The following is a 12,661-nucleotide window of genomic DNA, read 5'->3' as shown; positions in this document are numbered from 1 at the left end:
ATTTTTGGTTTTACATAGTCACAACTGTTTATATAATTTCATTTATATTACATCTTATTTTTTATGATGATTCTTCTATGTAAACCACTTTGAGATCTTTTGTTGAAAAGCGGTATATAGATTGTGGTTGTTGTTGTGCTACTAAACAAATAAATAGGCCTGTAATGACAACCTTGCTTATTACAAGTTAAAAAATTCACATCATAAAAGGTTCAACTGATTTCCCCCAATTTAAAGACTGAATATGCCTAAGAGACTATATCCATTTTGAATACAAACTCTGAAAAAGAATCTTGAAAAACACTGAAATCTGAAACTAAGCTCCAAAATCCAAGATATGGGATGGAGAATCTCGAGCCTCTCAGCACTAGCATGCCTTCTCTTTAGGATGTTCAAGCAGAGGGAGTTCATGATTGCTATATGGACTGAGAGCAAAGGGAATGGGCGAAGAATGTATGGAGAAGAGTGTTTTTAAAAAATATTATGCAGCTACAGTTGAAAACTTGCAAAATGAGACATTCAGGCTGTGCCAATGGAACTGAGCAAAGCCCAGAGATTATGCTGGTGGTAGATGCCCTCAGCAGACTCTTCTGAAAAAGCTGGACTTTGTGAGTACATGGAGCCAGGCAAATCACTTGAAGAAACAACAGACATTGCTGGTGCCCTAGGAAACCCTTTGGACCAGTCTAGCTGAATGGAAAAGTTAATAGCATGGTGAATCGAAGACTGATCATCTCACAAGGCCTTTACAGCACAGCTGCAGTTACAGGCCAGATCTCAACAGACACAGAAGCTAAAATTAGCAAGGATGTGCCTGTACTATATTTATTACTACTGCTACTGCTACTACTTATGAAAAATACCAATATCCTGCCTTTGGCCCCAACAGGAACCCCAGAGATGGCTCACAATAAAAATTCACACACAATGTCATAAAACAACACTAAAACCACAGCATTCAAAATTCTAACAGCAACTGAAAAAGACTAAAATTTCAGAACACACACATTTTAACTGCCCACTGGAATGTCAGTAATAAGGAAGCCATTGGGGCCTCCAGAGGAAGGGAGGCCCACCATCTGGGCACAGCAGGAGGAGGTCCTATCCCATGTCCCAGACAAACAGACCTCTGACAGCAACGTGATGCAGAGCAAGGCCTTGAATTACTAACACAGTGGAAGCTAGCTGTCCTTCTGTCTTTGGTTTGTAATGAACTTGAACCCATGCAGTTGGACCACTCCCAAAGTAACACATTCTGAGAAGCACACAACAGACAGGATGCTGGCTGCAGCATGCAGCATTCTGTAAAGACCAAGTATTACCTCTTCTAACTAGGATAACTTTCACCACTAACTGGCAGATACCAGATGGTTCTCTTACATTTAGCAGAGGGAGAGCAACTGTCCCTATTCATCCCAGCACAGCATCTTTGCCAGCAGTGACTGTTTGCGGACAGGGAACCATCTTTTGGACAGGGAACCCTTTGGGACAGGGAACCAACTTTTCTTTTCCACTATATAAACCACTTGGAGAACTTTTTGTTGTTGAAAAGAAATATATAAATATTTGAAATACATAATTAATACCTAACAAACCTGTACTAGTGTGAACTGGAACCAACTTCAGCAAGAGCTAAATGTGAACAGGAAACAGGCTTTTCTAAAGAGTCACAGTCTGATTCAGCTACTTGCACTCAGAGCAAAAGAATCTAGCTGAGCTGCTTTGTAACACACCGACACACCCAGCAGACAAGTTGCTGTCTGTTAAACTGAAGGAGGAGGAAAGTCCAGAGCAACAGTACAGGCACAGACCTTCAGGACAACTAGACACTGCTGGTTCCCTTGTACCCCCTTTCATAAAGATACTGGAGTCAAGAGAACCATGGGATCCATCTTCCAAGGCCCAAGTGCATCTGAAGAAATTGGAGGGGGTTCAGCACTATGACAGCTATCAAAAACCCAGAGGGAAGGCACACAAAAGCATAACAAAAAGGAAGGTTATGTGATATGCAGGGGAAGGAGGACGATGGTCAGCAGACACAGAGCAAACTGCCCAGAGAAAACTACACTCAGAAACAAAGATATTCTGGCTGCTTGTGATGTCTTTTCTTCCCGAAGCTAGAGTCAATGTTGGCAAACCACTATCTGTATGAAAACATTATAAAGATTCATTGTACAAAATGCCAAAACTTGACCTTGCGCTGTTCAAAGCACTTCCAGTTAGCCCTACAACCACCTGCAGGGTGCATATCATCATCGCCTCCATATAGCGGATCAAGGGCTGAGACTGGGAGAGTGGGGTCACCTCATCTGCTATTGGCCAAGGTGGGTTCTGAACTGACTTCCCAGCTCATGGTCTTCGCCACTACACTTCATCAGCTCTACAAACAAGGGTTCCTGAAAAAATAATTCCCCTGAGGCATCATTATAAAAGACCTCCCAGAACAGACAGAAGAACCCTAGCATGGCCAAAAGGCCAAGTCACCTATGCAAAAGCGGCTTTTTGTGGAGACACGATTGAGCACAAAAGAGTCACAGTGTGTTACCTGTTGTCCGTCTCAACACATTTGGTCCAGTCAGAAAGAGGCAGGTTCTTGTCACTTGGTTTCCATTTGTACACTTGAATCTTCCCAGATTCTGTCCCTACTGCAATGATGTAGCTAAAGAAGAAAAGATGGTTCTGTTGGTTATTAAAGAAAGCCCAGTAGCCAGCAGGATACTCTTGTATTTTGAACCCCGTTTCACATCATTTTCAATTCTATTCAAGAGAACATATCATTTAGCACTGGACAAGAACCTTGTGAAGTATGACCATAAGGAAGAAAACCACAAGAAGCTTAGCTTATCATTATAGACTAAGAGACTTGAAGCCTATCCCGCCATGATCTCAAGTGGAGCCCCCCACATGCTATGTGCTTTGGGAGGAAACTCCCACTGGAGCCAATGGAAGCTTTTTCCAGGGCAAATTGCACGTGCAACAACAACAACAACATATATGCACTGCTTTTCAACAAATGTTTCCAAAGCGGCTTACAATTAATCAATCAATAAGATGGCTCCCTGTCCCCAAAGGGCTCACAATCTAAAAAGAAACACAAGATAGACACCAGCAACAGTCACTAGAGGTAGTGTGCTGGGCATGGATAGGGCCAGTTACCCTCCCCCTGCTAAATAAAGAGAATCACCATGTTTAAAAGGTGCTTCTTTGCCCAGTTGTGCAGAGGCATGATCCAGATCAGGACCATGGGGAAGGAATAGGCTTAGTCCTCACAATGATCTTGATCTAAATGACCCCACGCAGCTATTTATATGAGAAAAAGCAAGCTTGCTAGGACAGAGGCGTGACTGAAGGTTTGGGCCCTACCTGAAGCAAGTGAGTTTTAAAGGCTTGCAACTTGTCAACATAATTCTTAACATGTGTGCTCCTCAGGTGCCTCCTCAATGTTTTGTTTCTTTCCACATGGTCATCTGCAAAGTCTGCACATTATACCCAATCACAGTCCATATCCTCCTCCATCTCCTGGAATGACTGGACTGGTTGTGTTGAACAACTTGTGTGCACTCAGGTATGTACACCTGCTTAGACACTGCTCACCTTTGCTGAGGTACACTTCTTTTTTTAAAGTAAAGTAGAATCATGAAAATGCATTTCTCAGGTATCACAAAACTTTGAAGGTGCACACAATTCAGAATGAGAAAGACTGGGCAAAACTGAAGGGGCACTTTGTGAAGAATTTTGAAATGGCCATACAAACCTTATGCCCCACCTTCTCGGGTTTGAACACATCTAAATGGCACATATATTAAAAGTTTGCCTCATTTTAAAGCATAATGATTGCATGTTACCAGGCAGGCCTATGGGTGTCACTGTATATGTGCCATGTAGACCTTATGGCAAAGAGCTGGAAGGGATGGGGCAGGCAGGGCACAATTAGTAAGTATATAAATGAGAAGTGAAGTGCAAGACAGTACATTAAGAAGCAGAGACTGCAGAAGCCACTAGCACTGGTGTTTGCTCTTTGAGGAAATCCATTAGCATAGATCTAGCTTTGCCTGGCATACAAGTAGACATCTCTAGGAACAAAAGAGCAACATACCTCCCATCAGGAGCAAGCACATGACTAGAACTAAGGGCAGTGACAGAATCCCCAACATCCAGGATGGAAGAACAATGCTGAATCACACCTGCTCCATTCTCTTTTTCCTCTTCTACTGAACAGCATTCGCCCCAGATAATGACCTATGAGAAATGCAAGCATCAGTCACAACCCTCTCAATGGCAGAGACTTAACAAAGACCACACATCTACTCCTGGGTCAGCAGGAGTTGCTCCATCTGCAGCACCTGCCTTCACCACATGCAGAGGAAAAACAGGTTGCTTATGTAACTTATGATCTCTCTGGGGATCCATGGTCACTCACAACTGGGTCTTCTGCACCTGCGCAGGAGGCCCTCGGAAGAATCTATAGCTCTGTTTAGGCTCTCACTGGCCCTTTAAGGCATAGTGATATAAGAGCCTACAAGGCCGGCTGTAGAGCACCTCTCTCTTTGGTTCCTGAATCAGCTGCTGCAAAGCGACTGACAACATTGAGAGATAAAGAAGACAGCAGACAACCCATAACAGCACAGGTAAGTCAACATCTCATGTTAAGTTAGCAGAGGGGACAGCTGGGCAGGTGTTGTGAGTGACCAGGGACCCCCATCGAGATAGTAAGTTACAGGTAAACAACTTGTATATCTCTGTGGGGATCCATAGTCCCTCAAAACTGGGTGAGTGACTAGCTTCCGTAAAAAGGAGGTGGGTGCTAGCAGTTACAATACTTTCTTTAAGACCTCTCAACCAAAATTGGCCTCTGAAGCAAAGCACGTCCATAGCATAGTGATGGACAAAGAGCAGGTCCAAAGACCAGGTAACAGCCCTGCAAATGTCCTTCATGCTGATGCCCAACGTGTGGGCAGCTGAGGTAGTCATGGACCTAGTGGAATGCGCCCTGATCTTGGGCAGCTGAATGGCTTGCTTCTTATAACAGAAGCTCAGTTGCACCAGCCAGTTGGACAACCTTTGTCTAGAAATGGCGAAACCTTTAGTAACCCCCGCATAGGAGATGAACAGTTTGTTAGAATGCCTTTGTCCAATCTAGGAAATAAAGGGGACACCTGCGGACATCTAGGGCGTTCATAGAACACTCGAGAGGTGAAGATGGAGCACAGAAAAATGTAGGAAGTACTATGTCCTGGTTGATATGAAAGTCTGACACGACCTTGGGGTGAAAGGCAGGATCCAGACACAGGACCACCTTGTCTGGGTAAAATTTAGTATATGGTGAATCAGCCCTTAGAGCAGTGAGTTCACTTACAGATCTCGCAGATGAAATGGCCACCAGGAAGGCAGTCTTAAGGCATAGCAGCTTCATAGATAGACAACATAGCAGCTTCATAGATAGACAACAGCAGTTCAAAGGGGGCCTCCGTGGTGTGGGCAACACAAGGGAGAGGCTCCAAGGCTCAACCAGTGCCCACACCGGGGGTACAGGTTGTTAATCCCTTTTTTTAAAAAAAATTTGGATTCAGGGTGAACAAAAACAGATTTGCCATCTCAGCCCGGGTGGTGAGCGAAGATGGCAGTGAGGTGAACCTTAAGGGAGGAGTTTGAGAGACCCAAACCCTTGAGAGAAGTGAGGTAGAAGAGTATTTGGCGGAGTGAAGCTTGTGAGTGGGTCAAAATCCTTAGTAGACGCATAGGACATGAAACGCTTCCATAGAGTATTGGCGATGTGAACCTGAACCACCTGGCCCTGGAGGACAGGTAAGAATGCCTTGAAAGCAAGGGAAACTGCCAGGAGCTTAGAAAATTAATATAGAGCTCCTGTTGCTGGGAGTTCTAAAGGCCATTGCCCGGAGGGAACCACAGTGAGCACCCCAACCCTGCATGGAAGCATTGGTAGTTACTAATATCATAGAGTTCAGATCCTGAAAAGAGACTCCCTGCAAAAGGGAATCAGGCAGGGAACACCAGAGTAGGTCTTGCAAAACATTCTCTGACATGACTAACCATTTGTTCCGATTGTCTAGGTTTGGTCAAAAGACAGAAAGCAGCCAGAGCTGTAGTCTCCGCATCCACAAATGTGCGTTCACCACAGTTGTGGTGCACGAGGCCATAAGGCCCAGCAGGCACTGTATGGATCGAGCCTGTTATCGGGGAGCTCCCTGCAAAGCAATCACCATGGAGGAGATGGCCTGGATGTGCTCTACAGGCAAGTATGCACGTCTCTCCTCGGCATCCAAGATTGCCCCAGTTTACTGGATGGCATGCTGGGGGGTTAAGACTGATTTCTTCAGATTTACACTACACCCCAGATCTGCCAGGAGAGAGAGAGAGTAAACTTTAGGTTGAACAGTAGAACAGTAGGTTGAACGGTTCTTTTGCTGTAAAAAGCCAGTCATCTAAGTAGGGAAAAACAGACACCTTGAATGTGAAGGTAGGCAATGACAGCCGCCATGCACTTAGTGAAAGCTCTAGGAGCAGTACAGAGGCCGAATGGAGACACTTTGTACTGATAGGCCTTAGTGCCCAGGCAGAAACTCAAGAATTGGTGATGTCGAGGCCTTATGGAGATGTGGAAATAAGCATCCTTCAGGTCTAAGGACGCAAACCACTCCTACCACAATAGCGGTAATATCAACTGTAGAGAAATCATGCAAAACTTGGACATTCGGAAAAACGTGTTCAGTTCTCAGGTCCAAGATGGGACGGAGCCCACCATCATGCTTAGGAATCTGGAAGTATCTGGAGTAGAAACCAGTGTGCATCGAGGATAGTGATGTACACAGTCCAGTTCGCAGGCCATTCTGCGAGGATGCACTTACTCCTCCAGCTGCTCCCCTCCCCACCAGCACTCCTTTTTTGAAAAGCCTTTGGGGTGGCAGCATACCTCCCTGACGCCCCTTCCCCCGTTCCTTGGCAAAAGACTTCAGAACGTGTGATTGCACATAGCGCACGCGTGCTTCACATGTGTGCACTGTGTGTGTGAGTACATCAGACATGCACATGTGCAACGTGCGCATGCGCAATCACACATTCTGAAGCCTTTTGCCAAGGAACACGGGAAGGGGCAGCAGGGAAGCACACTGCCACCCCAAATGCTTTTCCAAAAAAGGAGCGCTGGCGGGGGGAAAGAGGTGAGAGGGGTATGTGCACCCTCCCCTACCCTTAAAGAGTCCCCCCCCCGCCTGGCTGCAAACCGGAACACCGCGGTTCCGTGCACACCACTAATCAAGGAAGGTGGAACTGGCTCTATGGCATCCTTTTGGAGCAGCGAAGAAACCTCTTCTTCAAGGATAGGAGTTGTGTGGGTGTATTTTATGCCTGCATGGGCAGGCAGAGAGTCAAATTGGATAGCATAGCCTCTGGCCACTGTGCACAACACCCAGGCGTCTGATGTCACTTGACACCAGGAAGAGAGGAAGGGGGCAAGGTGGGTGCCAGTTGAAGAAACAGGGAGAGATACTTTGAGGTCTGAAACATTAAAATGACTGTTCAGGTTGTTCTTGAGACTTGGGCTTTGTTTGTTGGCCCTTTTGTCGCTGATGGAAGGGGCACCTGTTATATGGCCTGGATCCTCTATGGTACCCTCCTCTATCTTGAGAAGGGTGGTGTTGGTACCTCTGTCTGAAAGCAGGATGATATCTCTGATTATAAGACGGCTGGGACTGCGTGAAGGTTTTAGCAGTATAGCACAACTTCTTAAGTTTCTCCATCGTTTCATCAGTGTCCTTTGAAAGCAATACCCATGGTCAAATGGAGATTCTCAATCTTTTCTTTCATACCCGGCTCCAGAGGTGTAGAGTGGAGCCAGGCATGGCAACCAAGTAAGACAGATCTGGCTAACACCTTCAATTCTGACTCAGTCAGGTGTTTAGCTGTGCTTAACTGTTGCCTAGAAAAGTCTGCCAACTTAGACAGAGTAGATAGGGACCTTTTAAGGCTCAGGCAGGGCACTAGCTTCATCTTTCAAGCCATCCCATAATGACTGGTGGTATTTGGCCATGCAGGCCAAGCAGTTAGCCACCTTGAGAGAGAGGCATCCGGAAGAGTAAAACCTCTGCGCCATGGAGTCCAGGTTTACGGACTTCCTTATCTACATGGGCCAAATGTTTCCTAGCAGACTTGGTTTGCAGTGCACAGTCTACTACTAGGGAATTCAGCACTGGATGTTTAAACAGAAAAGGGATAAAGGTTCTCTATCTTTTTACAAGGAAGAGTAGAAGTCACTGGGGTCGACCAAGCCGCCACCAAGGACGGGAGCACTGGTAGCAGAGTGGGATGCACTACAGACATGGTTGCCAGATAACTGTATACAGGGTCTGTAACAGTATCTTCTGGAGGGGGAACCTCCAGGCCCAAAACCTTCACCACTTCTTGGATTTGCACCCCATAAGATTTAGTTTCTTCAGAAGGGGAGTTTAATGGTTGAGTCCCCACAGAATCATCAGGAGAAGTGTTCAGCAACCCATCAGTAATGTCAGAGTCCGGATCAGAGGGGTATAAGGACTCCCCATTGGGATCAGGGTCCTCCGGAGCAGAGTCCTTTGGTATCGGCCGTGAAGGAGGAGCAGGTGATGCAGGCTCAGATGAGGGTGCAGAGCACACAGGGTCAGGGGCCACCGGAAGGGTAGGCAGCTGAGGATGCTCAGAAGAAGGCAACACCGGCAGCACTGGTGTGGGCAGTGGGGCCCTAGGCAGTGGTGTGACAGACCGTGAAGGTGCAGGTGGTATAGCCAGCTTCTTGAAAGGGTCAGCAGGTTGCCCATTCAAGGAGTCTGGTATATCCCCCTGAGAAGCATGATTTTCCAGATTCTGTATTCGTGAAAATTATAAGGCAAGGCAGGTGAATTATACAGGGAATGAGAACTAAGGCATTCCCTAGCTCTGAGATGTGGCGAGTCAAAGGCCCCCAGAGAGCTATTATAGACAAGGGGATAGGAACATGGAAGGTAGAGAAGGTGAACTTCTCCCTCCAGGGCAAAGCTGAAGAGCACTTTGGCATGGAAGTAGAGAGACCACCTGTCGGTGTCTTAGGAATTTGTACAGGCGACTGTGGCTCATCCTCATCAAGCCCTTGAGATAATATGAAGCCCTTAAAAGTAGTGTCTGATGGAGTAGAGTTGGAGGATCCCAGGAGGTGCTCAGCTCTTGATGAAGTAGTGCTTGCAGTGCAGGAGAATATAAAGAAGGGGTCACTGGAAGGACTGGAGAATAATGGGGAGGTGAATGTGCAGGAATCGAAGTTTGAGAGATAATGATGGGTGATGGTGGTGCCAAACAAAGAGGTGAAATTCTAAGGGAAGCTGTAGTGGCAATCAGCACCGACAGCTCTGAAGTATTCGTAGGCATCAAGGTCAGAACTCTCAAAGATGATGAATGCCTTGGTGCCGAATGTAGAGTCGAAGCTGACCATTCTGGTGCCAAGCGAACTGGCACTGAAGGTCTGGAAATTGAGCTGGAGCCCATCGATGTCAATGGGTCTGAAGGTCCCGGCACTGACGAGAGTCCTGGTGCCGATTACATTGGAGCAGTAGTCTTCTAAGAAGAGAGATGAAGCGAGTAAAAAGTCACAGGCTGAGCCGATGAAGGCAACAACGTCTTCACCAATGCAGTCAAGTCCCTTGGTGCCGATCCCGGTGTCAAATGTGACCTAGCCGGCACCGATGCCATCAAGGTCATAGAAGAAGTGTGTCCTCCCCCACTTTTTTGTGGGACTCTCCCGACACAGAGCAATGGCGATCATGCTTATGCGATTGCTCCAGCTCTCTTTCCTGAGGTTTCGTAAAGGCAGTCAAGTCCGAAGTAAATGGTGCAGAAGTTAAGGCCGAAGTCAAGGCTGACGCCAATGGTGTCAATTGGCCAGGTGCCTCGATTTTGGGCAGGGACAGGGGACTCTGTCTTGGCATCCCTGGGTGGAGAATATTTTCAGACAAAGACACCTTGAGGCAAAGTTCCCAACTTTGGCAGGTTTTTTTTTTTAAAGACAGGCATATTTTACAAGCACTGGTATTGTGCGAGTCACCCAAGCAGATGAGGCAATCAGAATGCCCATCGGAAGAGGGCATTGTGCCCTTACAAGTAGCACAGCACTTAAAACTCTTAGGAGTAGACATAGCCAAGTCCCCCAAAACGTCAGCCAAAAATTCAGAAGTAAAATGCCTAAGCCGAAGGAGAAAACTAAGCAAAATCCAGAAACCGTATGAGGTCAGAAAGCCAAGTAAAAATCAGTCAAAAATCAGTCAAAAACACTAAGAGAATAGTCTAGTTATAGTCCGTAGTTAGACAGAAAGATAAAAATAAAACTACAATCTCTTACAGGAATGAAGGAAAACAGGAGCAGATCCTTCCCAAGGCAACGTGAGCAGCGGACAAGAAGGAACTGAAGAGGGAGGTGCTCTACAGCTGGCTTTGTAGGCTCTTAATCACTATGCCTTAAAGGGCCAGTGAGTGCATAAACAGAGCTATAGATTCTTTCGAGAGCCTCCTGTGCAGGCGCTGAAGACTCAGTTGTGAGGGACCATGGATCCCTACAGAGATCTAACTCTTCTCCTTGTACGAGGGAGGGAGAAGCTTTCAGTATTCTATCTCCCACCCCCTCCATCACTCCTCTTGGATTCATTTTTGTCTCTCTACAGAATATGGACCAATACCCTTGCCATTAGTTGTCCTGAACCCTTGGGATAAAGCAAGATATAAACATGAATACCAGAACTTGCAAGCAAGTAATTATATAAAATCTTGACACAGGATATTGATATAGCTATACTGGCAGCAAGTGCTTCTCCAGGCTGCCATCAGCTCACTCGCCTGTTTCAAGCACAAGTTCAGCTCACAGGAGGACTTGGGAGAGGGGCAAAGGAGATGGCTTCCTCCCCTTCCCACTAGGCTTTTGTGGAAGGAGCAAACAGCAGCAAGGCAGTGTTTGTACCCTTTGTGCGCGCACGCATACACAGCGTTGCAGAACACCCATCCCAGGGAGGGTTCAGTAGGTGACTGCAGTTAACAGCTTTGTTAGTAAACCAAACCAAAATCTGTGAACTCTTTTTTTATATGAAGCACCAGTCAAAAGGAGAACATGCTGCCATACCAGTGGTTCAATTAACAAAAAGTTGGTAGCATCTTGAAGGGTCAAACCACGTGTGATATTTAATTCATTAGTATCCCCAACAGGCTTATTTTGTCTTTAGTCAACAGTGGGGGAGTGCTGGACCAGATCCAGGCCATTGTTTCACCTAGCTCCGTATTGTCTACACTGACTAGCAGGAGTCTCTCAGCACTACCTGGATGTGCCAGGGATTTCACCCGGAACCTCCTGCACACAAAGCAGATCGTTTGGCACTGACCTATGGACTCATCAGGACCACAGTGGGAGCAAAAGGTTAAAGTGAGCCAGTGCGGTGTAGTGGTTAAAGTGCTGGACTAGGACCGGGGAGACCTGAGTTTAAATCCCCATTCAGCCATGTAACTAGCTGGGTGACTCTGGGCCAGTCACTTCTCTCTCAGCCTAACCTACTTCACAGGGTTGTTGTGAGGAGAAACTCAAGTATGTAGTACACCGCTCTGGGCTCCTTGGAGGAAGAGTAGGATATAAATGTAATAATAATAATAATAATAATAATTAATAATAATGCCCCCCTCCTCCCTGACATCATGGTGCCAATTTGGATCCACCTCCAGCCCCCACAAGTGCTATTGACTAAAGGAAAAGCTAAGCCTATCAGAGATGATGATGGCTTTAATGTCACTTGGCATCTCTGTCCCCAAACTAACGATTATACTGAGGTATAAAGTTTTGTGGGCGACAGCATCTTAGGAGGCAGCTTTCGGGCACAATAATCCTTAAGCTGCCCCAGGATTCCTTGCTGGTTTTATTACTGCAGGCTAACAAAGCTACCCCTGTGGAATTTGTCACAATGGTTAAACGAACTGAAAGTCAGCTAAAAGACACAATAAAGATACTACAGAAGATAAGCACCGAGATATAGCAGACTATAAATAGTTATCCCTGTAGCTGTCATGGCTGGCATGATGTACAAAAGATAACTGCTGGCTGCACACCCACAGCCAAAAAAAAAAGGGGGGGGGGAGACAAAAAGACTGCTTGCATCAGGGATTTGTACAATGCCCTCCCCTTGGTTCATTAAATGGCAAGGACTAATTTAGTAACAAATCAGGAGAAAGAAGGAAAGGAAATAGGGTCTCCAATCTTGCAACTTGTAAATAACGCCACAGATCAGTTACTTCAGTTTCAGAAATGTTCAAAGGCAGTGTTTATGCCCACAAGATGTAAAACTGGTCACAGACCAAAAGCTGGTGTAGATCCACAAAAACCAGTGAGCAGGAATTAAATGTTAACCATTTTGCCAAGGAGAATGTTGGGGCTTCCTGGCAGGGGCGTCATTTTTAAAAATTAAAAAAAAAAAGATTAAAAAATGGCCGCCAAAAAAAATGGCCACTGTGCATGCTCAAATGGCCTCTGTGAGGCCCTAGGCCATGTCAGGCCTCACAGAGGCCATTTGAGCATGTGTGGTGGCCATTTTGTTTTCAGCAGCCATTTTAAAAATATATATATATATTTTAAAAATGGCCACCACACATGCTCAAATGGTCCCTGTGA

General features: G+C 46.1%; 1 protein-coding gene across 4 annotated transcripts in view; it reads right to left on the bottom strand.

The window, feature by feature from the left end:
• ELP2 (elongator acetyltransferase complex subunit 2) overlaps positions 1-12,661 on the bottom strand; it is an 85,645-nt gene that overhangs the window by 2,099 nt on the left and 70,885 nt on the right. For all 4 annotated transcript variants that reach the window (XM_053243871.1, XM_053243870.1, XM_053243872.1 and 1 more), the window contains 2 exons: positions 4,097-4,239; positions 2,546-2,659 (listed from right to left, as the gene is read on the bottom strand). In XM_053243871.1, coding sequence (XP_053099846.1) covers positions 2,546-2,659; positions 4,097-4,239 — 257 coding nt within the window. The remainder of the gene's footprint in view (positions 1-2,545; positions 2,660-4,096; positions 4,240-12,661) is intronic.

Source organism: Hemicordylus capensis, chromosome 4, assembly GCF_027244095.1.
Source record: "Hemicordylus capensis ecotype Gifberg chromosome 4, rHemCap1.1.pri, whole genome shotgun sequence".
Taxonomy (NCBI): Eukaryota; Metazoa; Chordata; class Lepidosauria; order Squamata; family Cordylidae; genus Hemicordylus; species Hemicordylus capensis.
The sequence above is the reverse complement of the archived record's forward strand: the minus strand, read 5'-3'. Positions and strand labels throughout refer to the sequence as shown.